Raw genomic sequence first — 27,433 nt, forward strand, 5'->3', positions numbered from 1 at the left:
CCAAAGACCCCTACCCTGCAGGACCTGGTGACGTGAGGCCCCAGGGAAGGACCCTCTGCTGCCCTGGGGTCTGGAGGCCTGCAGGCTTGCTAGAGGCTGGTCCCAGGAGGGGGCTGCCTCCAACAGCTCTGGGAATTCCCAGCTGCCTTGTGGTCCAGGAGGACAGGGGGTGGCCCCTGCTCCCTCCATCCTGCCAGCCCAGCGGCAGACGGCGCCCTCACAAGCCCCCTGAGTGACAGCAGACGTCAGAGCCCTTCTCCTTGGCAGGAAGCCAGGCATGTGGCTTCCATTAGGCTTCATCTGGACACGCTCAGAGGCAGCCCAGATCCCTGGCACAGTTCTGCCTCAAAGTCAGGCCCCCACCCCAGCCAGGCCTGGGGCAATGGCTAGAAACCTTCTCCAGGCCCCAGTACTGCCATGGCAACATGCCGGGGGCAACTTCCAGCCCTGGCCGGCTTCTCGGCAGGCCCCACAGCCCAGCAGGACAAAGCTGCCACCTCCGCAGTTTCCTCCATCCCTCAGGACCCCCAGGCTCCCTCAGTGGCAGCTAGAGGCTCTAAGGCCCTCACTTCCCCAAGGATGCTCGGCTGTGCCGACCCCAACCTGGGCCCCTGACCCTCACCCATCAGGCCTCCCACCACCCACCCAAGTGTGTGCCTACCCACTAATGCCCACCTCCCCTTTGGACCCCAGTGGACAGAAGCTGAGCCTGCCAGGCTCACCCACAAGACCCCTGGTACAGAGAGGGTGCGCTGACTTATCTGCTGAAGAAATTAGGTGGGTGGATTGAGGAACAGATGGTGAATAACAGCAGTTAGGATTTTTAATTACTCAGCAGTGCTCAGCCCCATGCCGAGCTTGAATGAATTAGCTCATTTAATCCTCAAAACACCCCCAGGAAGCACGTCCTTCTCTGCCGCTTAGAGACAGGCCACTTGCCTGAGATACCCGGGGTGGTAGAGCAGAGCCTGTGAATGGTGGGTGCCAGGCAGACAGTGGCTCAGCAGAGGGAGGAAGCTGGGTAGGGTGGTGAATGGCAGCCAGCCTTGTTCCGGAAGCCCGCCCTGCCCCCATGCCCAAACCCCCACACCTTCTCTCCCCTGCGCCTGACCATGCCCTTCTCTGGGCCTCTGCCAGGATAGCCCTCAGGCTGGATAAGGGGTACTCGATCAGGGATCCTACCCCCAAGCAGCCTTTGTCCACAGCCACACCCCAAAATCCATATGAGAAAGCCCAGGGCAGACAAAAAACCTGGGGCTCCTGAGAACAAAGCAACTCTACAGGATTCCAGGCCCCTCGACCACAGAGGCCTCAGGCAGCAAGTATAGGGTGGGGGGCGGCTGCCGCATCTATTTTGGAAACCCCAGAGGCTGCATGCACCCTGCTCTGGAGCCAGGCCTGCAAGCCCACCCAGGCACATATGTACTTCATTTACAATGCCAGCCCCGCCCCACACACTCGCCCTGCCTCCTGCAGGCTCAGGGTGGGTGGGGAGGAGCCCCCTGCAGTCCACTGCCCTGGTCCCAGCCCACCACCTTCCACCATGTGACCTGCTGCCTCAAACCACTTCTTTCTAGGCTCAACCCTCAGCTGGCCAGCTCCCAGCTTGTACAGAGGAACTGACGTACCTAGGAGGTTCTCAGCAAGCAGAAGTCCTGTCCCTGTCCACCAGGAGCAGGATGGAAGCAGGGGTGGGGGAGCCCAGGGGCCATGGGAACCTTCAGTTTTGGCCTCTGCACACGGTCCACACCTGGCCAGGGCCACAGCTCTGGGCAGATGGGAAAGGAGCCCAGGCAGGAGGAGGCTACAGAAGGGCAGGTGGAAACCTGCAAAAACCCCAGAGCCCCCTTCCCCCGGAAACCTTCCCAGATACCACCCAGGCATCCCTCACTCACGGCCCCTGCCTGTGGAGCAGACCACACCAACCACCCCTGCCTCCCCAGGGCCTGTTCCCAGCTGACACCTAATCAAGGTCTCCAGGGCCAACGAGACAGGACTGAACAAGACCCCTCCCCTCAGGCTCCCTCAGAGCAGAGACAGGAGCTGGGTCAGACCACAGATCTGCCAGCACCCTGACCTTGGGCTTCCCAACCTCCAGAGCTGGTGGGAAATAACGTCTGTTCTTCAGCCACCTGGTCCCTGTTCTTCTGTTACAGCAGCTGGGGTGGATAGGAAAGGGTGATGGAGAGAAGGCCCAGGGGGTCTTGGGGGCAGGCTGTGCAGGGCCTATGCCCCTGAGAGGACTTCAGTGTCTACTCCGAGCAGATGGGAGCCAACAGCAAAGTGCTGAGCAGAGGAGGGACGAAAACCACTCATGGGTGAACAGGACCCCTAGCTGGAAGAGGTGGCGGATGTGACATTGTGCTCTCGCAAGGAGCCCTCACAAGAGGCCACATCCCTTCTGCTGCCACCACAGAGGCCAAGAGCGCAGCTATGCCCACAGGCTACTGGTTGTGAGCTGCCACTTCCTACCAGGCACCCCTGGACCTGCCAGACCCCTCCTCAGGCCCCCCCACCCCCAGCCCTGAAAAGGCCCTAGGCCACAGCCCTACCAGGTAGCCCAGTATCTCCCTGACACAGACCCCCCCCCCCACCATTCCATCCCATGGAACAGAACTAGGAGAAAGACTCCCTGCCCCAAGCTACAGGGACACTGCCCAGGCCAGCCCTGCAGACCCAGCTTTCCCTGCTCAGGCTGCTGTGCACAGACCTGGGGCAGCCACGGGGCCCAAGGTTGCTTTCCCTGGGCTGAGTGCCCCTGGAGGAACCAGGAAAGAGTCTTACCTTCAGGGTCACCCCTTGGGACAGAATGGACAGAGTTGGGGTCTGGGTCTTCTGGCTGAGAACGGGGCAGAACCGGCGGCTGCTTGGGCACTTCCTGGGTGGGTGGGGCCTGGGCTGCCTCCTGGCGAGGTATAGTTAGGCTGGTGTGGGTGCTGGGTTCTGTCGGGACCTCAGGAGAACTTGCGGCCTGTGATGAGAGGACACTGGGCGTGCTGGATGCTGGAACAGGCCCGGCTCCCTCCTGCCCAGTGCTGCCGGGAGTGGCCTGGGCATCCGGGATGAGGTTCTCTTCAGGCCATGCCCTGGCCTCTGCCCCCTCTTCCTGGACAGGGAGATCTGGCCCAACTGGGCCTGCCGTGGGCAGCCCACCCAGGCCCCTGGGGCCACCAGCTGCTGGCTGCTCCCTGTGGGTCAGTTCCTCCCTCTCCTGTCTGTCCTCTGTCACTCTCCTGGCCTTGGCCTGTACAGGGGCCGGGGGACCAAGGGCAGTGGCTGCCGTGGGCCTGGGGAGGGCAACCGGCCAGGGGGTGGCCTGGATAGATGAAGGTGGCTGCCTCCCGCCCCCCAGGGCAGCCGGGCCCCCAGTGCCTGCCTGGAGCTCTCCCGCCAGGGCCTCTGCGGCCTCCGCCTCGGCCACCTCCTGGTCGTAGCTGTAGGGGTCTTCATAGTGTCGCTCAGGGTCACCCTCCTCAGCATCTGAGAAGTTGCCAGTGGCAGTGGCCAGCTCAGCCTCAGCATCTCCGTCGCAATCAGGGAGCTGGTAGCAGATGAGCTCGCCACCAGCATCAGGACAGTGGCAGGCCCGGCAGGGCGAAAGGTGGACAGTGTGGCCAGCAGCATACTTGCGGCCCGAGTGGATGCAGCCCACCTGGCCGCACTGTGGGCAGCTATCGGCCACCACCACAGCCTCAATGCAGTTGGGCGGCAGCTCCGGACACAGCATGAACTGACAGCTGATCTTGCCACCGCCCGGCGGGCAGGAGCACTCGGTGCTGCCGAAATCCACGAAGTAGGACTGGCCAGCAGGCACACGGCCACGCACGAAGCCACCCTGCAGGCAGTCATAGTACTGGTAGCCCTCGCAGGCGCAGCCCCGCTGCACACATGTGGCGCAGCACTCGCCAGGCTCCAGTGCCTCCTCGATGCAGTTCTCCAGAGGCGGGCACTCAATGCCTGTGCAGTCCTGGCCCGGGGCCGCCATGCCAGAACCTGTGCCCAGAGCCAGGGCCAGGGCCAGGGCCAGCCAGGTTCCTCCAGGCTCCCTGAGCAGCACCATGCCCAGAGCCAGCAGCGACACCACCTCCAGATGATCAGTCCTCTCCTCGAGAGCCTGGGGGAGTGGGAGGGGACAGCCGTTAGTACCACGCAGGGGGCTGTGAGGACACATGTGTTCACAGGGGGCAGCCTCAGCCACCTCACTCACTCACCCTCACGTCCCCACTCACCTGTTCTGATGCAGACGGGGCACCACCAGCATTCATGTGCTGCCAGACTGAGTGGCCTATATGGCGCTGCTCAGGGCCATTGACCTCACCATCATCTGCCCCTGAGCAGGACCCTCTGCCACAGTCTCACACACACTGTCACATGCTTTTACTAGGTATGCGACCCACAGACCTGGGGCGCTGGGGGTCTCACACCCTCAGTGACAGGCACACCAGGCCATGGCCCTCCACACACAGCCCCATCCATGTGCCGGGACACCATGGGTAGTCTCATACACACAGTCCTGTGCCTGTGCCCACATCAGAACCCAGACCATTTATCCCCCTCCTAAATCCAGCTTGATCCAGCCATCTAACCAAAGGCCTAGAGCTACCAGCCAGAGGACATGGTCAGATAGGAACAGGGCCTTTCCAGGACTGCGCACAGCAGCCAAGCCCCCTCCTCAGCCCTCAGACCCCCAGACTCAGGACCACTACCCAAAAGACCCCCTGGGGATGCAAGTTTAGCCACAGGGGGGCTCCTGCCAACCTCCCTGGCTGCCTCAGCAAACACTACCACCGTTTCCAGAATTACCCTGGACACCCACTGTCCTGCATATGCACACATGCATGAACACACACACACACACACCAGGTCTCATCCACTCTCCCCTGTGAATGGTTCTCCCCTCTCTCCGCCCACCAGGCCCAGCCCCAGCTCCAGCCGCACCTCCCACCTGCCCTGGCACGCCCGCCACTTCACTCCCTGCCATGCCCCCACCCCTGCCCTTCCTTTACAAAGCCAGTGCCATCTGAGAGCAGCTGACTCCAACATGCATGGCTCCCCGTCCAGCAAGGAAGGTCTGGATTCCCTATGCGAGCTGCCCCCAACGCTCCCTCCAGCAGTCTCACATGACACTCCTACAGTCCCTCCTTTGTCACCCTCTACAAGCCACTAAAATGCCACCTAATCACCAGCCCTCGCTCCTCTCCCCACCCCCACCCTTGGGATAGTCACTGGTCCCACAGCCCTGGGACCCACTGTGGCTCAGGGACAGGCCTGCACCCCTGGCTGCATGCTCCTGGGTCACAACAAGGGCTCCCTCTCCACCCATGCCCAGCCTAGAGCTGTGCTATCATCTGCAGTCACTGCTAAAGTTGCCCCATTTAAGGGGAAAAAAAAAAGACAATGAAGTAATGTCTAATATTTTAAGTTTGTAAATTTTAAACCTAAAAAAATCGTAATAGGAATTTCTTAAAAGTTTTTAACAAGAAGGAGAAAGGAAGCTCTCATGTCGCCTGCCTCCTAAATGAGCAGAGGAGAACGTGACGGCAGCACAGAGACCTTGTCCAGGGCAGAGTTGACAGAGTGACTTGGCACCCACGCAGCAGGACAGGCAGTCTGCCTCTACTCCAGTCACCCAGGACTGACAGCACAGGCCCCCCACACCCACACCCTCCAGAACTGCAGCTTATCAGCAAGTAATGCAGGCCTCACAGCCATTGTGCCAGTGCTAACTGTGGGGAGACAGCTTAACAGACCCACAGAAACTCAGGAGATTATTGGCCACCAGGCAGCTGTGAGTACAATGAAGCCATAAATGAATGAAAGCCAGGAAATGGAACAGGAAGAGGCTGGGGGGTGGGAGAGTCTATTTTAGCCATGGTGGTCCAGCAAGGCCTCACTAAGGAAATGGCATTTGTGCTGAGACCTGAGCCAATCACTGGACAAAGCCTCGTGGGTATCTGAGGCAAAGCATGTCAGGATTCATGGCCAGCAAGTGCAAAGGTCCTGAGGCAGGACTGTGGGAGGGACGTGGGGCGCAGCAGGGGCCACCACAGTTGAGCCCAACAAGCGAGGGTCAGGGCAGTAATGGCCAGAATCCTTGGAGCCTGGAGTGACCAACGGGACTCTACATAAAGGGAACGGGGAGCTGGAATGGACAGGCGGCAGGCAGGACAGTGGAGAAGGGATTATTCTGCAGTTAGAACGAGCAGGGTTTGCTGACCCCGGATGGGGGCCGAGGAGAAGAGTCCAGAGTCAGCAGAGTACCTGGAAGGTCGGCACTGAAGCTTCCTGAGGAGGAGGGCCAGGCACCTGCGAGGGATATGCAGGTTGGTCTGGGCCACACCAGGTGGGAGAAGCCCAGAGATCATCCAGGGTAGGATGGAAGGATGCCATAGGGGAGAGGAGCCTGTGCTGGGTGGGAACAGGGGCTGGGGAGTCTCTGGACTCCAGGGCTGACATGCATGTCCCCTCAAGCTGGGCAGCCATCACAGGAGTGGGAAGGGCTTCATGGAATGGGTGCCCACGATCCCAATGGCAAAAGCACAGAGATGGGGCATTCAGAGGCCCCCCTCCGGTCAGCTCTCAACTGTGTCATTAAGAAAGAAGTCCCCCGGCCTCTTCATCACACAGAGGAACCCTGCATCCACCCCAGATTGGCAGGCTTCCCAGAGGCGCTATTCCCAGCTGGCCCCACTACAGCTCACTGACGGCCCCCAGGGCAGACTCGACTTTGAACCCCCCAACTCATGTTCTGCCCACTGCCAGGTGCATCCAGATCTTGGGTTTGCCCATCATCCCCACTCCAGTCCCCGAGGAAAGGTTAAGAACATCAGGCTCCTGCTTAGTGTTTTCATCTGCTGTACAACGCTGAGCAAGGCCTTGCCCTCTCTGAGCCTCAGCTCTGCATCTGCACACAATGGGGAGGCTCTACCATACCTGGGGGTCACAGCTGGGGGCCCAAGGGCACCACCTAGCCCATGAATGCATTGTTTGTTCCACACAGTGAGTTTCTAGCTTTAAATGAGTTACCAGCATTTACAAATTGAAAATGCTCACACGAAAAATTCAAGTTTCTCTCTCTTTTTGAAAACTTCTGAGCCCAGACCACCCTGCAATGTCACGAAGGGTGTAGGCTCCCCAAGAAGCAGACACCACAGCCTCTCTGCTCGCTCACACTTGGGCATACTTGGAGTCAGGGTCCCCCAGACTTACCTCTGAACTAGGAATCCCTGGGCATCCCCACTGCATCTCCAGCTGGGAGAATGCAAGTCTAGGGGCCTACTGCGTGCTGCACAGAGCCTCCTCTGTGCCCACCTGCAAGGGGGAGGGGGCTGACTGTGATGTGTTCAGAGGGCCCCTGGGGTGGCTGACCTGGGGCAGAGCAGCCTCGGGGGCCCTGACACATCCCCACAGCTGACAGGTGTGGCCATGAGAGAGCTCAGCTCCACGTGGGGAAAGCCTCCTCCAGGTCAGAGTCAGACCAGGCTGCAGGGAGGGGGGAGCTGCTCTCCCTAGAGATAGGCAAGCAGGGCTGGGAACTCACACACAAGTGAGAGGTAGGAGGACACAAACTCCACAGCACTGGTTCAGACTCAAACACATCATTCTGGGGCTCCAACTGCTATTTTCCCACAGCCCCTACAAGAAGCGACCTCCCAATGCTGGCTTCTGCACATGCCCCCCCACCATCTGAAAAGAATCATGGGGAGTGGGGGGATTAAGAAAGTAGACTTTACCTCCTGGCAGCCAGACCACAGTGATACAAAGACCCTGCAGCCAGGCTGCCCAGTGCCTGTATGGGGTATGGGGCAAACACTCTGAGGTCAGGGCTCATGGGGTACCCAGGAGAGATGCAGAGAAGAACCCCAAGCTTACCCTACCCTGTGGATGAGCAAAGCTGGGTAGCACATGCACATTAACAATAATAAAGCTACAGTTGCTGCAATGCCACCTGGCCTGTATGAGCTCTGGAGCAGACACTGGGGACCGTGGCCCGGACACATGCAGGGCCAGTGCCAAGCTCTCATGCCAGGGTGCTTCCTAGAGAAATCTGCACCCCTGGGCACTGGGTACTCATCCAGTGATGAAGGGGACACAGGACTCAGCAGGTGCAGCCTCTCCCTGACCTTCTCCACCCCGCTCTGCACTGGGAGCTTGACATCCTGAGCCAGCGTCCCCAGGCTCCCGCATCCTCTAATGGCCACCACTGGTGGGACCAGAGGGTGAGCGAGAGGGGTCGAGGTGTTGTTCTCCACCTCCCCTGTATGTTCCCTTCCCAGCAGGGGTTTGGCAGTGGCTTTTCCCCTCCCCCAAGGCCACAGCTCCTGTTGGGTGACCCTGCTGGAGCCTGAGAGCTGCCCTTCCCCCATCCTGCAGGCCCAGGGAACCAAGGTGCCCACCTACCCACCCTCCACAGCTGCTCCAAGAGCTGCCCCTACCCCAAGGGCACCCTACCCACCCCTCTGTTCTACGTCAGACCTGACAGACACAACTCCACAACGGCCCCGAAGGACTCAAAGCCAGTGCTCTGGGTGCACCGAGCAATGACGATGGACCTTGGAAACAGAACACCAAGTGGACAAGGAACAGACCGAGGCACAGCCCACCACCACCTACAGGCAAAAGGCACTCACCAAGGGAAGACACAACAAACACACCTGGGCATCAGTCCTGGTTGGGGGCAAGGATGGCAGGAAAAGTAGACCAATAAAGTCACAGCAGGACCTCTCAGAGAACAAGATGACTGCGTGCTATTAGTCAAGGAGTACAGTTACCTCGGCTCTTAGCCCCTGAGGTCTGGGCCCTCTGCAGGCAGGGACCTCCAAGCCTCAGGAAAGTGCAGGTGGGGGCCCAGGGTTCAGCCCTCAAATGAAAAGACAGAGACAAGAGGCCTTTAGATAGGAAGGAAGTGGGAGCCAAACACCAGTGCCTGGGGTATGGGGTTTCTGGCTTCTTGGTGCAGGGCACAGGCTCAAGGCAGGAGCAAGGAGGTGGGGTGTCCCTGGCTGATCTGATCCCTGTTAGGGTCTCACGTAGCCGGGGTCAAGGTCTCACACTGGAATGTGCACAGGACAGGGCAGGGGCGCACTCAGCAAGGGTCTCTTCTGGGAGTATCCCTAGAGACAGTGGCGGAGGCCGCAGTGGGAGACATGCCCACTGTCCCCCAACCACAGGGGCCTGGGCAGGGGGGATGGCATACCAGAAGTGCCTTCACTCGCCCTGATGCATGCACCTCTCTCTGCCACCCTCACTGCCACTGTCCCAAGCACAGGCACACATCCCTACAGAAAGGTGACCCTCCGTCCCCAATAAATGAACTGCGGCAGCACCCAAAGAAGGCCTCAGATGAAAACCTGTGAGCTGGCAAGGACACCCTGGTGGCCCCACCTGGCCCTGGGAACAGATTCCTCACCAGTGCCACCAGCACTGGAAGTGGGGTCTGGCCTTAAGTGACACCAAATCACAAAGTTAGGAAATTCTTCCTTTTCCTAGTTTTCTGAACCTTTTGATTCTGACAAGAACAAGCCTGCAGCACTCACAGATACAAATACAAGACATGCAGCCACAGTGGGATTTGGGGTAAACAATGGATCATTGTTTAGTATGAAATATGCCCTCTGCAGAATCTGGGACATACTTGTTCCTCGTTTCTCTGAAATTCCAATTGAACTGGGCAACCCCAGACAAGAAGAAAGTCCCAGGTTGGTGTTGCTGTGGCTTCAAAACCTCAAAAATACCTGCAGGTGACTTTCTTTCAAACTTGAGGCCACTAGAGCAGAACCCAGAGACTTTCCAACAGCTGAGGTGACAGAAGGGAAATAAACATCCAAGACCCTTGTAGACATACCAGTTACTAGCACATGAGTAATCGGACCACCTGGCCCACTGGCCGCCCTAGCTTCTCTCTGAAGCCCGCTCAAATGGCCGCCCTCCACCCCCAAGTCCACAGAAGGCTGGTCACAAACCAGCACCCCAGCATCTGTCTGTGAACCATGTTTGAGGGCCCATGTGGTGCTTCTGAAATTAGCTGCTGATAGTATAACATGGAAATGTTATTAATTTATAATTCATTTACTGTACTAACACTGGAAAACAGAACATTTTACAGCAGAGCTGGATTCCCAACTGCTCCAGGAAAATCAGAAGGTAGACCTGACGGCCAGGCTTCGCCAGCGGATCCAGGCATACTCTCCATCGGTAGCACTGGGCTCCCCGGTTCCTCGCTGTCCTCCAGAACCCTCCTGGGTTTCTCCTGTCTACACACAAAGGAGACAGGCCCGGGAGGCAGGAGGTCCTGCTCCTACTGGCCCAGGGTCACTGTCTGAATGACCGCCTTTCAGGGTTAGGACTTGTCTCTTCTCTATGCAAAAGACATGGGGAATTTGCCCCCTCCAAGGAGCCCACTCCTTCTCGAGCGGTCTGATAGATCAACTGCATCAGAATCCAACAGCACTCATCCCCCAGCCAGACGCACAACCACAGGAGGAAAGCCCAGCCTGAGATGTGGTTCTGTGCCCGTTTCATTGGGGGAGAACCCTTGGGGGAAGGGAAATGAATGGCAAAGACGTCATCTTGGCTGGAGTATGACACCAGCCTGATCCATGGGAGCTCTGCGGCGTGACTGGTACTGCGGGGCTCACCTCATCAGGGACATCCGTGAGTCACTGGCCAAGGATGGCAGTGGAACAAACAGGGAATTACCTCCTAGGCCCATGGAGGAGGCCAAGGGCAAACATCTGGGCACAGGTATGAGCCATTAGCAGCAGCTGGGGGACAAGTACACCAGGAGAAGGAAGCAGCCAGGGCACCAGGAGGGGCCACAGCTCTGCCACACACATATGCAGACACCCATGTACACACGTACACACACCCATGCAAGAGCAAGCTAGAGCGTTTGGCCCTAGAAACTATTCCCAAACCTGCCTTTAATTTCTAATTTGGGCTGCGATCACCCCAGGCTCAGAACAGTAAGAAAGTAACATATTAAAAATAGTGTTTGCATACCTATGTTCACAGCAGCTTTATTCACAGTAGCCAAAAGGCAGAAGCAACCCAGGTGTCCATCAACAAATGAATGGAAAAACAAAATCTGGCCTATATAGTTGTGCAGCAGAAATTATCACAGTATTATAAATCAACTATACTTCAAAAAATCTTTTTATTTTTATTTTATTTATTTATTTATCTATCTTTTCTAGGGCCACACCTGAGGCATATGGAGGTTCCCAGGCTAGGGGTCTAATCGGAGCTGTTGCTGCCAGCCTACGCCACAGCCACAGCAACGCTAGATTTTAGCCACATCTGCGACCTACACCACAGCTCACGGCAACTCCGGATTCTTAACCCACTGCGCAAGGCCAGGGGTCGAACTTGCAACCTCGTGGTTCCTAGTCAGATTCATTAACCACTGAGCCACGACGGGAACTCCAAAAAAACTTTTAAAATGAAAGAAAAAGTGACCAACGATGTGCAAAAAAAAATAAAATAAAATGTGGCCTATGTACACAATGGAGTATTATTCAGCCTCATAAAGGACGTTCTGACTCAGGCTGCAACATGGATGAATCTTGAGGACACTGCACTCAGTGGAAGAAGCCAGTCACAAAGGGACACATACTGTATGATTCCACTTATAGGAGGTCCCTAGAGGAGTCAACAGAGACACAAAGTAGGATGGTAGGTACAGGAGCTGGGGAAGGGGGGGGCATTAGTGTTTAATGGGGACGAAGTTTCAGTTTGGAAAGATGAACAGAGTTCTGGGGGTGACAGCTGCATGATAACGTATATATATATGTCACACCTCTGACCTATACACTCAAAAACAGCTAAGATGGTCAGTTTTACATGCATTTTACAAGAGTAAGAAGAAAGCAAACCTATGAACTGTGGAGGCAAACATGAATAATCAAAGAGCAGGAAGAGAAAAGGAAAAACAATGTTAAACTGAAGACCCACCAGGAAACAAGGGCTGCCCCAAGACCTCCCTTCATGGTAAGCTTCCTGGCAGCCAAGGCCAAAAGGGAAATTAGAGGCTGACCTGGTGCTCCTGGTCTGATAAGAGGAAGTCATTTAATTCTCTGGGAAAAATAAACTCATTCTTGGCAGCAAACGTTAGGAGGGATTTTAGCTGTTGATCGGGTTCATCTTAGTATGGCTTCCTCAGTGCTGACAGTGGGGCCAACAAGTGGACCGAGAGTTTCTAGGATGTTGGTTGTATTCACCCACACTCTACAGAGGAGGAAACTCGGGCCCAGATAGGATGGATGATCTGCCCACAGTCACTATCAGCCGTAAAAGCTGGTGTAGGGATTTGAACCCAAGTCTGCCTGGCCAGGGTAGCCCAGCCAGAGATCTTCCACGTGCAGATGTTCATTGAGCACCTGCGACCTGCCAGCCTTTACGAGAGGTCCTGGGATGTGGCCATGAACAATACCCAGAGCCTCCCCCCGCCCCACCTCCAGGCAGCCAACACCCAGCAGAAGAAAGAGACACACAACAAATAAATTAAGAGGACAGTAAATGGACTGTGAGACTCGGCAAGAATGGACAGAACAGGCCTCACCTGGGAGGTGGCACTTTGGCTGAGACTTGCCTAACACAAATGTGGTGGCCATGCAAAGATCTGAGAGTAGCATCCCAGGCAGTGGTAACTAACAGCACATGCAAAGGCCCTGAGGCAGGAACCAGCCTGAGCCACTGTGGCCAGCATGCAGGGAACAGAGAAGAGGGTAGGAGGAGGTGAGGTGAGCAGCAGGAGGGAAAAGGCACAGGGGAGAGGTCGGAAGAGGAGACAGGTTAGTAGGTCACTCACGCCCAGAGCCCCAGGGAACACGGCAAAATGCACTCTTAGTGGACAATGTTCCAACAAGGTGGCGGGCCACCTCTGGGTCATAGCACACTGGGAGGCCATCAGAAGGCTCAGGAAGATTCCAGTGACAGGAAGCACAGAGCCAAGTAAAACCTCAACAACACTTGGGGGGAAGACAAAGGCAGGGGGCAGAGCTAGAAAGTCACACCCAGTGGTGGAGCATACCTGAGGGATTGGGGGGGCAGGGAGCAAGGGACCTGGGGCTGAGGGGGGTGGGGAAGGAGTCCTCAAGTTCAGAAGTGGAGGTTACACCAGCATTTATTCAACTGTATGCTGACTTTCATGTACTTTCTGTGTGTGTGGTTGTTCACAATACAAGAGACTTTTACAAGAAAAGAGCCAATTACAGTAGTCCAGAAAAAAGAAACGGAGGCCAGAGGGTGTGTTGGCAGGAGAAACGGAGAGGAGGGGAGGGAGAGGAAAAACAGTCACCAATTACCAAAAAAAAAGTGATCAAACTTGGCTTCCATCTTTAAAGGCCTATTTTCCTTCATTTCCTCATGGGCAAAAATCTCAATAATTGATGCCATCATTTGCAAAAATACAAGTCGGGCCTAGGGAGGGCGGGCAAGGCTGAGGGCACAGTGAGCTGGCCCAAGACCCCCAAGGAGGAGGGGGCTGGGTCCAGAGTGACGGAGTCACGGCTCTGGGGCCAACCCTGGGTGCAAAGTGCTGACAGCAGTCAGGTCCAGGTGGGAGGCACAGAAGATGTCGGGGGGCCCTATGACTCTGCACACTCACACGGCCCTTGGGGACCTTCCACGGGTGAGCTCATGAAAACACTGGGAAAATCATCCTTCCAGTACAACAGCCAGGGTTTTTTCCCCTCCCTTCCCTCTCTTTGCTAATAAAGAAAAAAAAAAAAAAAAAAAAAAACCAGTAAAATGAATAAAAAACTCCTTAAACCTGGGTAAGAGCTGATCCTGCGTATATAATCACTAATCTCATTAGCAACACAAGCAGGTGAAAAATTACAAAGATGAATGTCCATGACTTATAATCAAACTTTGAGAAAAGAAAATGTTGCTTTTGGCACCAGGAGGAGCTGATATTTTCCTTCCCCACAAGCCCTGACTCTGGAGAGAGGAAACGCTCATCGGGCGGGGCAATGAGAAACAGTCCTGCCCTCGGCCAAGGTTGAGCTCACCCCCCTCCCCACCTGGCGTCCCCCTGCCCTCCACCCGGCCCCAGACAGACAGGCATCCAGCTTACCCAGGACTTCTCGTCTGATCTCCTCCCACCCGATTCACAGTCCTGAATGGCTCCCTAGCACCTCTGACCCCTTTGATAACCCAGCCACCTCCACTGAAAAAAGGAAAATGTGAATAAAACTTAGCAGTGGACAAGGGGTGGTTTCTGATCACTCAACGTATAATCACCCTCCTTCCAAGAATGGCTCCTGGCTGTCACTCTGGGGTCCATACCACTCAACCATCACTCCAAACAGTGCTTCTCATTCCTCTCGCAACAATGCTCAACTCAGGGATGGACACCAAGCCAACCCGAGCCTGTGAGACCCAATTCAGGTGAGATGTTGGGCAAACAGCCTCTCTCATTCCCACTGTATGAGGCATGAGATGATTTAACACTGAGGGCCAATGAAGCCATCGTGAATGGCAGAGAATGTCTGAGGCTACAACCAGCTAAAAAAAAGAAAGAAAGAAAAGAAAAGAAAAAAAAGGAAAAGCCAAGAAATGGAAAAAAGAGAAACAGAGTCACAGTGATAGTCACTAAGCCCCTGGATCCAGCCATGCCTGAAGTTAACAGAAAAGCTGAAATGTGCGATGACACGAACCCATTTTGCTTAAGCTAACTTGGACCAGGTTTTCTGTCACTTGCAACCATGAGTCTTCACAGATATATGGGCTTATATAAACTGTTTCCGGAGTTCCCGTCGTGACGCAGTGGTTAACGAATCCGACTAGGAACCATGAGGTTGCGGGTTCGGTCCCTGCCCTTGCTCAGTGGGTTAACAATCCGGCGTTGCCATGAGCTGTGGTGTAGGTGGCAGACTCGGCTCGGATCCCGCGTTGCTGTGGCTCTGGCGTAGGCCGGTGGCTACAGCTCCAATTCGACCCCTAGCCTGGGAACCTCCATATGCCGCGGGAGTGGCCCAAGAAATAGCAAAAAGACAAAAATAAATAAATAAATAAAATACTCTAAAAAAAAAAACTGTTTCCTATCATTTTAGGGGGCCTTACAGACTCCCTGAAACTTACTCGTGGACCCTGGGGTGAATACCCCCCGCCTAAGAATAAAGTGTAAATTCCTAAGGGTAGCATTCAAAGTCCTTCACCATCTAGCTCCCACCTTTCTCTCCTAACCCATTTCCCTCGGTTGCCCTCCACACATCCACTTCCTGCTAAACTCAAAGACTCTGGTTCCCAACTTCTCATCTTCTCCTCTCATCATCGTTATCCCAAATAAGTGGCATTGGTGCTATAGTGGTGAGCAAAGCTGCCTTTCATTATCCCAAAGCAGGGTGCCCTCCCTCTTGAAGCTCTCCACACCCAAATCCTACCCCCTACCTTAAGACCAAGCACTAAGGGCAAGTAGATGGGTAGATTGGTAACTGGATACAATGGATGGATAGATAGATGGATGGATGGGTGGGTGGATGGGTTGGTGAAAGAGTGGATGCGTAGACGAATGTAGAGATGAGTGGATGAATGGGTGGGTGAGTATGATTGGAAGACTGATGGGTGAGAAGGTAGATTCGCAAATGTTTAAGAGAATTGGCAGGTGAATGGATAGTTGACGAAGAGATGGATGGGTGATCAGATGGATGATGGTTAGCTCATGGATAAATGGGTGAGGGACTGGAGGACAGATGGATAGGAAGGTGGATCAGTGGATGAATGAGAAACTAGCCTGTAGATAAACATCTGATGGATGGGCAGGCGGGTGGATGGGCACAGATGGGTGAGGAGGTGGAGGAGGCACAGATGGGAAGGCTGGTTAGTGGTGGGTGCATTGGCCTGGGGACAAATGGCTAAAGAATGGCTGGACTAACAGATGCATGGATGATGGTAGGCCAGCAGATGCTGAGCAGAGCGAAGAAAGTTCTGACATTCAATCAGTGCTCTTCCCAGCCTCCTCGGAAAATCCAGAACTAGGCCAGCAGTGTCTCAAAATCTTTGCATCATGGTGAACAGAGTGAAAAGCACAGGCCCTGGAGCAGAACAGCCTGCATTCACAGCCCAGTGGAGCCACCTCCTGCTGTCTGACCACAGCGCAGAGGCTCCAGCTCTCTGGGCCTCACTTTCCCCGTCTGTTCGACAAGAAGCATCCTATTCCCCTCAAAGGGTGTTGTGGGATTAAATTTAAAAGTATCTCTGGAAGCCAGCCCAAGACGTGGTACAGTTAGAGCTGACAATAAACCCCACCCTATTAAAAAATGGTTCTAGGGCCTAGAAAAAGAAAGGTGCCTCCTCCTCCCATTTTATGAGACTAGGAAAGTCCTGATACCAAAAGCAGACGTGAATATTTCAAGGAGAGGGAGGTACAGGCCAGCTTCACTTATGAATCCAGCTGCCAAGCCCTAAATAAAATATCAGAAAATTGAATCCAGCAGCATATTACAGGGATAATAACATAGTGTGTCCAAATAGGGTTTACCTCAGGAATGCAAGGGTGGTTCAATACTAAAAAAAAAAAAAAAAAAAAACACAATTCACTAAAAGAAAAATTCTACATGATCAGCTCAGCAGATGCTAGGAAGAAGTAGTTAGTAAACGTCAATATTTTGTGGTTAAAAGCTCTGAGAAAAGAAAGGGTCTCCTGGCAAAGGGGATTGTTCCCTATGGGAGGGGCCCCTCCCTGGCACAGAGAAAGGGTTCACCATCCCGCCCTCCCACAGAAGAAAATGGCCTTCAGGAGGTTTAATTCCCTCCCTAAAAAGGAACACAGAGGTGGGAGATAAAGTTTGGGATCCCCCCATCCTCCAGAGCCTCCCAAACCACAGCACAGCCCCTCCTCATCTGCTGCAGCCCCTGGAGTCAAGTCCAGGAGTCCAGTACAGGATCCATCTGCCCTGAAAATCACTCAGGGAGGTGAGGTGGTCCCTGGAGCAAGGTCAGGACCCTCTCCTCACTCTGCCTCCAGGCTCAGGCAGACCACCCCTTCTTTTCCTCCTCCTGACACAAGATGTGTTTTCAAGAGAAGCCAAAAGACCCAGGGTCCCTTCATGAGAGGTAGGGGCCGCAGTCTGGGTGTGTGAATGCCACTGTATGCATATGAAATCTAAGTGGAAGGTCTGTGCACTTGAGGGGTGTTTAGGCATGTATGAGTATGTGTGTGAGAGACTGAGCCTGTGCGTGCACACGTGTGCTGGGCGCCCTTACCTGGTGGGCCCTAGGGCCCCTGCACCCGAAGCACCAATATGGCCCCTCTGCCTGGACTGCACTGTGCTCCCTCTGGGAACCCTGAGAACTTGCTTCCTGTTCCTGCCACACCCCGGCCCCACTGGCTACACAGCTCCACAGGAGGCTGTCAGCATCTTGTCTCCTGGCTGACATCCCTGCGCTCGGGGCTCACACAGTGCCTTGGGTGGGTATGCTCTGATCCCACCTCCCTTCTAACTAGACAGGGTGCTCATCAGGGCCAAGGTTTCTAGGCTTTCCCTGATGACAGCTCACACTGGATGGGTCTCTGAGGCAGGAACCCTGCTCTCTGCTCAGCCCTGACACCGCTCTGGTCCACCTGGGCACTCGGATGCGTCTGGGAGGGTGGAAATGGGGGGGACTGATTAATTTGTATGGCCGGACACAGGGATGAAGCAGGGCATGAGACGAGCTACAAATGCATCACCCACACTCATTCCAGAAGAACCTTCAGAGATGGAGAAAAATTTGCCCATGGACACCTGGCAAGTCAGTGGCAAAACTGGGAGGCTCCCACAGTAACCACCAGTGCCTACCCACCCTCCACACAGATGCCCTATCTCACAGATTGGGCACAGAATCATACCTGTGATTCTGGCATGGAAAAGAGTAGGACAGGGACAGGCAGAAGGAGACAGAGACCCAGAGGGAAGCAAAGTAAAGCAAGGAGACAGACAGACAGACAGGGATGGGCGGAGCTGGACTCCTCCTCGGCTGCCCTCAGAGCATCAGCGTCTGGAAGCTCTGTGCTTCTCTTTGCCAGGCCGGCACCCCTATTTATCTGCACGGCCCTGAAATTTAGGAATTCCTCAAGCTGCGAGCAGGACAGCCATATGCAGCCAACAAGAGGGTCTGGCCCAGGCTGTGGCATAACAATGGGGCCCCCAAGGCTGTCAGCCACCACCGTTGGAACAGAGATAGGCAGCAAGTAGGATCAAGCCCTGGACCCAAGAGGTCAAGGTTCAAACGTGAACCCCGCTCCCCACCCAAGCTTCTGGGAGGCCCAGAACACATGACCCTGGAACAAGCATGCTTCCATCTGCTCGTGGGCCCAGTCACACTGGCCCCCTAGCAACACTGGGAGGACTCAAGAGGGGATGTAAAGACCCCAACACTGTGCCAGGCAAACAACACACATTCACGCATTCGAAGCATGATCAACATAAAACAAGACCTGCCCCTCAAATTTGCCTATTCCTTTGCTCCCTCTGCCAGGCACACCCATGTGCCCCTGAGCAAACTCTCATTCATCCCTGAAGACCCAGCTCAGCATTCCCCTTCAGGGAAATCTTTCCTCAGAGTTTACAGCTGCCTCTTTTGATCTCCCTGCACTCTGTACATGGCGTTCCTCAATCTCCAGAGTTCAAGGAGAAGGATGAAAAAAAACAAGAGGTTTAGCACAAACCCTCAGAGGGTAATAGACACTGCCCACATCCTGACTTGGAGCAAGTGTGGCTGGATTGTAGGTCAGGCCACCATAGCCCCACCCCCAACCTCCAACTCCCTGTTTCAACAGGAACAACCCCAAATGGTGAAGAGCTGCCTTTACTCGCACAGGGACATCCTCACATCCCCTCAGGCTGTGTCCACCATGTGAGATGCGGACATGGAAAGAAATGTGTAGGCCGTTTATAGAGAGTAGGCTGGTAGTGATATGGGGCTCTCTGCCCCTCCTCCTGGTAAGAGAACCCTATTTTCCCACTCTCAGGCTATGTGGACCACAGGACAGCAAACTATAGGGCTCCTTCCCCAATTGCAATGATGGGCCTGGGATGGTCACACAGCCCAGTTGCCCAAACCCACAGTAAAGCTCTTGGGCTGAAGAGAAGGAGCCTGGAGCTACTGGGCCACCTGAGTGCCAGGTGGCAGAGACCGCCTGAGAATAACCAATATGAAGAATAGAGACACAGCCCTCATGGCATCTTTAGAGAACCTGGATACAGCCAAGTCTGAAGCCAGCACATCAGATGAGGCAGCCAATGTTGCCACATCTTTTCTGTTCCCAGCAGTCCCTTAAACGAGTCTCTCTCACTCATGAGAGCGTAACGTTGGACAAACTCTTCCTCACACCAGGCCCCGAGTCCAATTGGGACTGACCGGCCATTGCTGTGTGTCAGTGGTCTGACCCACAATAACAACACACTGACGACTCTGCTCACCTGGATGCAGCACTTTACAGTCTCCAAGGCACACTCCCAACTGGCCAGGCCTCCATGGACTGGGCCCAGCCTCACCTCGCCAGACACCCACAGCCCCCACCCCTCAGCACTTGGGCCCTGGCCCTGAGCTCTAGCCTGTCCTCCCCAGCACTGACCCTAGGCCGCAGGATGCCACCAATGGAGTTGCCTTTATGCCCAAGGGCTCTGCCCAGGCAGCCAGAAGGACACAGGGCTGAGGGTGGCAGGGACGCCCCAGCCCCCACATGAGAACAGGGACCAGCCACTACCCGACACACCACAGCCTCATCTCCCAGCCCTGCCTGGCAGGAAACAGCAATGATTAGCCAGAGGGTCCTCTCCCACCCAGGCTAGAGATGACATGGTAGGGTTAGATCAGATCCCAGGGGGCAGGCAGAGGTACCAGAGGCCCCATGGTGAGGAGCCACCCCTTCACGCTCTTAGCAATCAGGGTGGCAGAGAGCCCCCGCGTGCAGCACATGTGCCATCCTTCCTTCTCTGCAGGGGCAGGACTGCTGGGCTTGAGACCGAGGAGGGAGCAGGAGGGGCTGAGGCTATCAAACTTATTCTCATGGGTCCTGCTGGTTTACAGCAAGTGATTCTGGTTTCTATCCACAGTTGTTGAAAATGGTCTCCTTTCAGAATAAGGAAAACAGGGGAGGGATTTTTCAAAACCTATTAACTATAACATAAAGGCACAGGAGGTGGGGCGAGCCAGCAGAAAACATGACGGCACTGTGCCAACAGTCACTTTATGAGAAGTCAACACATGCTGGCTTTTCCCCAAGAAAGGGCACAGGACCCCCTATGCAGTGCCCACAGTGAGACAACCCTGAAATTAACCTGCTCCGAGGATATGCAGAATCAGATAAGGGACCCTAGACACTTAGCCAGCACCAACCCACTAGGAGGATGGCTCGTATCCCAGCTCCTGAGGACCTGGAAAGCTGACATGAAAACCAGAGTGAAGAGAGAGAGGATGTGTGTACACACCCTGCACGCACTGGGGGTCAGGAGGGTACTGTGCAGTTGTGCACAGGCATCAAGACCAACGTCCTCATTACGAGGAGGGGCACTCTAAGAACAGAATTCTCTGGAGCGCCCAAAGCTCACTTGTGACCACAGACACGGTGGGACGACAGTCCCGGGCTGTGGCAGAATGGGAGGCTGATGCAGAATGGGTGGGGGGACGTGACACTCCAAAGAACCTAGATAACTTGTGTCTGCTTGCCAAAGTCGTGTGCAGGGCTTTCCACACGCCCCTCAGTCCTCACCCCAACCTCCTATGCCAATACCACCACCAGGCCCATTTTACAGGAGAGACCTGGCCTGGCTAGGTCCTCAAGCCACAATCACCCAGAGCTGCCAAACCCTCTTCCCACGCTTCCAGCCATTCCTGGGCACCAAATAACAGCAAAGCCAAAAGGGGTATCCCCAATTTGCAGATGAGGAAACTAAGTCCCTAGGGGGTGAGATGGCCTGAGGCAAGCATGGTTCCCTCAAAGGCAAAGGCCTCCTATGCCCGAAGTTGGCCAGTCACTCCCAGGCACATGGGTGTTCATGGCCCCCTCCCTCTGGGCCAAGCAAAGGCTCTCAATGTGCCCCCACCAGCCCCTGGCAGGCAGGCAGGCAGCACCACTTCCTCACCAACACTGTGACCCGGGCGGGGTCGCTCTAGCCACCCACATTACAGTACCCACCTCCCTAAAGCCAGGCTCCCCACCCTGGAGGAAGGAAATAACCTTTCCCCAAAGCAGCACTTTCTTTGCAATTATCTCCATATATGAGAAGTCACACACATTTCTGCAATGTTTTCAAATTCCAACAACCCTGAGGACAATGGTGCAAAATGACGCATGGCTTGACCCCAGAGGGGCCCTGGGAAGGAACCAGCCCCAAGGAGGGGAATTAGTGGTGCGTGCGTGCCATGGGACCCCATAATCCAGGGCGGCCTGCCCAGGCAGGACCTGGAGGTAGCCAGACCTGGCTCCCACCCATTCCCTACTCCTCACTTGTTATGTGACTGCAGCCAGGCCCACCCGCTCTGAGACCATCTCCCTGCCCGGTCACCCTCTCAGGCCTCCCACCTGCCAGCTTGCCCCCTCCAGCCCCACCCAAACACCAGGGCTGCCAGGGGGCCCCTCCAATGCTCTGGTCATGCCCCTCCCCTGCTCAGAAATGCCCCAAGACTGCCCATCATCCATCCTCAGACCAGGACTGGAGGCCCTCCATGTCTAGGTCCAGTACACAGAACCAGCCTTATTTCTGTCCTCCTGTGCAACCCACCTCTTCAAGCAAGGTTTTCTCCTGTTCACTCCTCAAGCTTCACTTCATAGTGTCAGTATCACCTTCTCCAGGAAGCCCTCCCTGACAAGGCCCAGGCTTCTAGAGCCTCTCTGCTCTCCTCCAGAATAGCCCTGACTGAAGCTTTTCAGAACTGCTGACATGGGTCCCCGGGGTCTCAGGATGGCCACGGAGGGACCACGGGCCGGCCCGTGCCAGAGGCTAATGTGGGTGCTTTGAGCAAACAGAGGACCCAAGGCCCTAGGTACCTATTCCTGATATGGAAGGAACCTGAGTCCTGCCAGCCTCTCCCTGCTCCTCCCACACAATGACCGGCTAGGGTTCCCAACCATCCCGGGGTGGGGGCCTGCAGCCCCATCCTCCCCACTGCCCCACGAGGCCCTGGGCTGCTGCCACCCTCAGGCCTGCTCCCCTCACAGCAGCAGGGGACGGACAACTTAAAATCCCGATCAGGCCTCACCTTCCCCAAACTGAACGCTCTTCACGCCCAGGCTAAAAGAAAGCCCTCCTATATCTCCCAGATGTGACCACACTCCCTGCTCACAGGGGTCCTGTCCTCCACCGGCCCCAGGTCATTTGCACCTGCTGTGTCCTCTGCCTGAGCTCCACTGGCCTCCTCCAACGCCCCACGTACAGGCAGCCCCAGCCCACCCCCACTCCGGTCCCCGCCAGCTTCGTCTGCTCCTCATCCTGTGCACAGCCAGCTGGGGACATTACAGTGGGCATCCGTCTGCATCACCCTGCAGAACACAAGCTCTGCAGGGGTGGGGGAGGTCATCCTAATCACTGCTTTGTTCCCAGAACAGTGACCAGCACCCAGTAGGTGCTTGATAAATATCTGTTCAGTGAAGGTGTAAGTGATCTCATTTCCTCCTTTCAACAGCCCTGCTAGAGGGATTATGGCACTTGTTTGACAGATGAGGAAACTGAGGCTCAGAGGGGGTCATCGGCCCAAAGGGAGCACAACCCATGAGCAGCAGAGGTGGGATGTGAGTCTTGCAGGATGCGAAAGCAGGGACTTTCCTTCGAGCGGCTGCCCTCTACACAGACCCCTGGATCTGTCACTAAGCTGCAGTGTGGCTGGCGGGCAGACTGTGCAAACAGGCTGAGGATGGAATGCTAAGTGCTGTGGTGCCCACCCCAGGAAGAGCCAGCAGTCAGATCAGCAGAAGGAAACACCCACAGGAAAAGGGGAAGAGAGAAAGGGGGCATTTTTCCTTTTGTCCACTTGCCAAGCTCTGCAAAAAGTGACTTTGTTAGCATCTAACTTCAATCACAGTGGAAACTTTTGTATACCACGCCAGGAAGAAGTCAGTCTGTTCAACAACAAGGTCCATAAAGCAGAGAACTTAAAAACCATGCTTAGAGGTTGTACTCAGAACTCACAAATGAAGTCACCTACCAACCACCTAACTGTTTCTGAATTAAATGGCCTGTCTGAACAGGCAATACAGTGGCATGGCTCAGAATTGAGAAAATTCAAGAAGGCCCACAGTGGGAGTGTTGCCTTATCTTGTACCCTGTCCCCCTCACCTAAACACACCGGCCAGATTGGTAACCACTGGGAACCACCTCGCCCCAGTGCTTCCTCCCAGTGTTTGCCTGTGAGCATACAACACAAGTGAATTTACATGACTCTTGTGACACAAGAAGCAGCATATTTTACACACCATTCAGCACCTTGTTTTTCTCTCTCCACTGATCTTGAAGCTCAGAGCCTCCTCGTTTTTCACAGCTGCATAATATTCCATTGTAAGGTTGCTCCAACCACGGATCATCCTGGATCTCAAATGTCTGTCGATGGCCCTGTCTTCCCCATTACCTGCAGATTCTCAGGATGAGAGAACAGCCCTCTGGCACAGGGCCTCAGCACTCCTGCCAACATTCTCTCGGCAGAGTTACAAAGCCTCCAGATCTTGCAGCTGGCGAGGGTGTCTTAAAAAGGGAATCAGGTCTCACTGCTCCCTGGGTAGAAACTTCCTTCACGTTCAGACTCCCCACCCCACCCACCCCCATCCCCTCCCCTCCTTCTCTCTCCCCTCCCTGCTCCAGCCTCCTCCTTTTCTGTCCCTCACACACACCAAGCCCAGTTCCACCAAAGGCCCTTTGCACCAGCTGCACCTCTGCCTCACCGCCTCCCCAGCACCTTCCCATCTCAGCTCAGAGACCCCTCCTCAAAGTGCCCTGCACTCCCACCTGGATTTGGTTGCCTGTTGACCTAAATGCCTTTATGGCACTTACACCTGTCTGGAATCAACTTGTTTCTTCATTGCCTGACTCAGCCCACAGCCTCCTTCAACTAGAATGTAAGTGCCTGGAGCCAAAGGCAGTGTCCGGGTTGCCCACCAAGGGCCCCTGGCTGGGACTGAGGTGGGCCCAGGGTGGGACTCCCGCTCAGCCTGGGCCAGCCAGGCTCCTGACAGGACGGGTCCTGTCACCCTAAAATTGGCCGTGGGGCTGGAGAGCACAGAACCCAGAACCCCACTGTGGGCTGGGCGGGAGCTGCATCTCAGGGCAAGGCCTTCAGCTGGAGGAGGCCCCTCGGAGTTCGAGGAGCCAGAAAGGGGGTACACCCAACCACCCCAGGACCCCATCTCCACACCCACTTCAGGACCACGAGCTCTAAAAGCATTCAGTCAGCACCCACTTCACAGAAGGGAGGGGAAGGCCCTCTGCACCACCTGCGGGGCCAGCCCAACACTTGCCTCCCCAGCAAGAATGAAAACCTCCAGGAGGTACCAGGGGAGGCCAGGGGCTGCCCACCACCTCCAAGTCCCCTGTGCCACTGACAGAACTGGTCCTCATCTGGTCATCAACAAACTTCCACAACACCACTCATCACAGGGACATTCAGGGCACATGAATCCAGCCGCCTACATGTGGTAAACAGAGCCGAGGGTCCCAGGAACAAGGACTTAAAATAACGCAGCAACCGCCACACCCACACCACCCAGAGAGAGGCCACCAAGGAGCGTGAGTGAGAGGAGGAAGCCACCCATCCCTCTGGCTGCGACCCTCCTGGAAGAGCAGCCCTCCACCAGGGCCAGCCGGTGGGGGTGGTGGGGGGGTTGGCGAGGGGACTGCTCCCACCCCAGCCCCCAAGTCCAGGGCAAACAGGCCTCTGACACCCAACAGGACACATGGCAATCCTCCTGAGGGACCCAGGGTCTTCCTCCTGGTGATCCTGGGGTCACAGTCACAGCAAGAGCAGAGCAGGAAAGTGTGCTGGACTTTCAGGCCGTTCCGAAGGAAGCGCAGTGGTCTAGGTCACCAGCGGCCCTGGATTTAGCTTTACGTGGACCCCAGGCCAGAAGGTAGCTTCACTTCCCTGTGCTGTTCCACAAGCACCTACTGCATGTCAGGTGTGACCCTGGTTCGGGGAATTCCCCTGGGCCAATGCGACCAAATACCTCCTCTCATGGACTTGCTAAAGGGAGGGCAAAGAGTTTGGTTTTAGGGTCAGAAAAACCTGCATGGAAATCCCAATTCTGCCCTTTGCCTGCTGAAAGAGCTTTCTGGGTCCCAGTTTCCCCATCTTGCAGAAAGGGGTAAGACTGTGACCTTGCAGGATCAAGGATAGGGATCTGGGGAGAAGGACAAGGCTCGGCTCCAAGATCACTGCCTTGCTCCCTTGGGGCCTCTGCAGCCCAGCAGACACCATCACAAGGATGCCCCACAGTCCAGGCAGATGGCATATGCCCCTCGTCACTCCCAACACTAAGGCCTTGAACTGTACAGGCTCACTCAAGGCTTCCCCAGCCATTGGTGAGGGGACTAACTCAGGCCCACTTTGGGGCAAGCAGTGCTGCAGAAAAAGCCTGGGTCACACAGCAAGAGCAGCCAAGCAGAGGTGCACGCCGGCCTGGCAGGAGCCAAGAATGTGAAGCGGTCTCCTGCCCCACCCCAAAGGCAGCAGGCAAGCAGCACTAGCCAAGGGCACCCCGCGGGAATGAGGGTCCTGAGCCTCCAGACCTTGTGATTTTTCAGAAGACGGAAATCCGGACTTTTATGTGAAACCTGCCAATTTGTAAATGCTGGCAGCTAATTAAATTTTTAAAAATAATAATAATATGGTACGAGCCAAGCAAAACATGGGGGCTGGCAGGTTCGCGCCTCCGGAGTCAGAGCCTTTGACTTCATCCATGCCCTGTCCCTCCCCCTCAGCACAGCTCCGGACGCAGGAGGGGAGGGTGGGAAGTCCAGGGGGCCAAAGTTCCCGGGCCCTCCCTTCCTCCTGGTGGGGATTTCACTCCCACTGGCAAGTGGGGAAGGTGAGGCTCAGAGTCCTGACCATTTGGCCGCACACATGTGCCAGGCCCAGGCAGGAGGTTTGCTCTGGGAGGGCCCTGGACCAGCACCCTGATTCCAGGGACTCTGGGCAATAACCAGCACCCAGATTACTTTCTTTTTCCGGCCCATCACGGTGACACCTGCTGGCTCAGACCAGCTTTGGAACGACCCAAGTGGCAGTCACAGACTGAGGTGTGGGGTTAGACCTGGGACAGCAGAGGGAGGGAGGGCACCCCTGCTGGGAGACTGCGGTGGGGGGGGGGGGGACCCTCGGGATGGGGAGGGTGGCAGAGTCAGGCCTACTCCTGCCCCCTGAGCCCCCTCCCTGTGCTCCCCATAGCTGCCCAGGCCCCATTATAAGAGAGCCTCAGCCAAAAGCTACCCCTAGCCTGACTCTGGCCCCACTGGTCAGAAGACAGCACCCACTGAAGGCTGTGCCTGTGGAGGGTGGGGGGGCCCAGATGCACTACCAAGTGGCTGGCATGTGACCCTGTGTGCAAGATTCATGATGTGTGGGGGAGTGTCTGTGACCTCAGGCATGTGAGAGACACGTGTGTGACACATGTGAGAGAGGTGTGTGTGACAGACACACGTGTGTAGCAGACATGCGTGCCTATTAGGGAGGCACACGCTTTTAATAGACACAGCCGTCTGATACAGGCACGCGTGTCTGGGAATCGCCCGTGTGCAGGGCACGTGTGTGTTAAGCATGTGTGCGCGAAAGGGACGTGTGAGGGACCAGTGAAACCAGGGGTGCGTCCCACATTGCCTGCGGGGGAACTTCTGTAGCTGCAGCGCGGGGACGGGTTGGGAAAGGAGAGGAGCGAGACGGCAGCGGTGCCGACCGAGGACCCAGTCTTCCCTCTCGGGGACAGCGGCCGGGCTCGGGACCTGGTGGAGGTGGGTGGGAGTGGGGCAAAGGGAAGGGGTGATGGGGCCCCAGGCGGGAGGGGGCCCTCCGCGACCCTGCACCCCACCAGGCGCCGGCCAAGGTGTCGCATCTCCCCGCCGGGGCGCCAACCCCACAGGGGCGGACCGGGGTCTGTGTGCACTCACCGCGCTGCGCTCCACTCGTCAGCCCGCCGGCGCGTCTGCCCGTCCGTTTGCCCGCCTGGCCGTCGGCGCGTCGAGAGCTTCGGAGCCCGGCGGCGTCGCGGGGCGGGGCGGGGCGGGGCAGGGCGGGCCGAGGGGCGGGCAGAGCGGGCGCCGGGCCCCCTGCCGCCCTCCCCCCTCCGCCTCCGGGGCGGGGTCTCGGCTGCAGCAGGGGAGGGGGCCCAGCCGCGCACCGGGGGCCGGACGTGGCCGCGCCGCGCCGCGCGTGCGCCCCGAACCCCGCGCCCCCTCGCCGCCCACCTTGCCACCCCCTTTAAACGCTCAGTCTCAGACCCGGCCCTGCCGCCCTTTGGGGGCTTTGG

At 56.1% G+C, this 27,433-nt stretch overlaps 1 protein-coding gene across 6 annotated transcripts in view; it reads right to left on the minus strand.

Moving 5' to 3' along the window:
• FBLN2 (fibulin 2) overlaps positions 1 to 27,143 on the minus strand; it is a 73,256-nt gene extending 46,113 nt beyond the window's left edge. For 4 of the 6 annotated variants that reach the window (XM_084989537.1, XM_021069383.2, XM_084989536.1 and 1 more), the window contains exons 1-2: positions 27,075 to 27,143; positions 2,785 to 4,114 (exon numbers count right to left, since the gene is read on the minus strand). In XM_084989537.1, coding sequence (XP_084845663.1) covers positions 2,785 to 4,060 — 1,276 coding nt within the window. In that variant the 5' untranslated portion in view covers positions 4,061 to 4,114; positions 27,075 to 27,143. Of the gene's footprint in view, positions 1 to 2,784; positions 4,115 to 6,261; positions 6,307 to 23,550; positions 23,658 to 27,074 lie in introns of those variants that run through there. The other 2 variants (XM_084989534.1, XM_084989535.1) reach the window with 2 other exon arrangements.
• Between the last annotated feature and the right edge of the window lie 290 nt (positions 27,144 to 27,433).

This window comes from Sus scrofa, chromosome 13 (assembly GCF_054392235.1).
Source record: "Sus scrofa isolate SSC_HxYL_T2T_F1_AM1 chromosome 13, Sscrofa_HxYL_maternal_Yorkshire_Landrace_v2.0, whole genome shotgun sequence".
NCBI lineage: Eukaryota > Metazoa > Chordata > Mammalia > Artiodactyla > Suidae > Sus > Sus scrofa.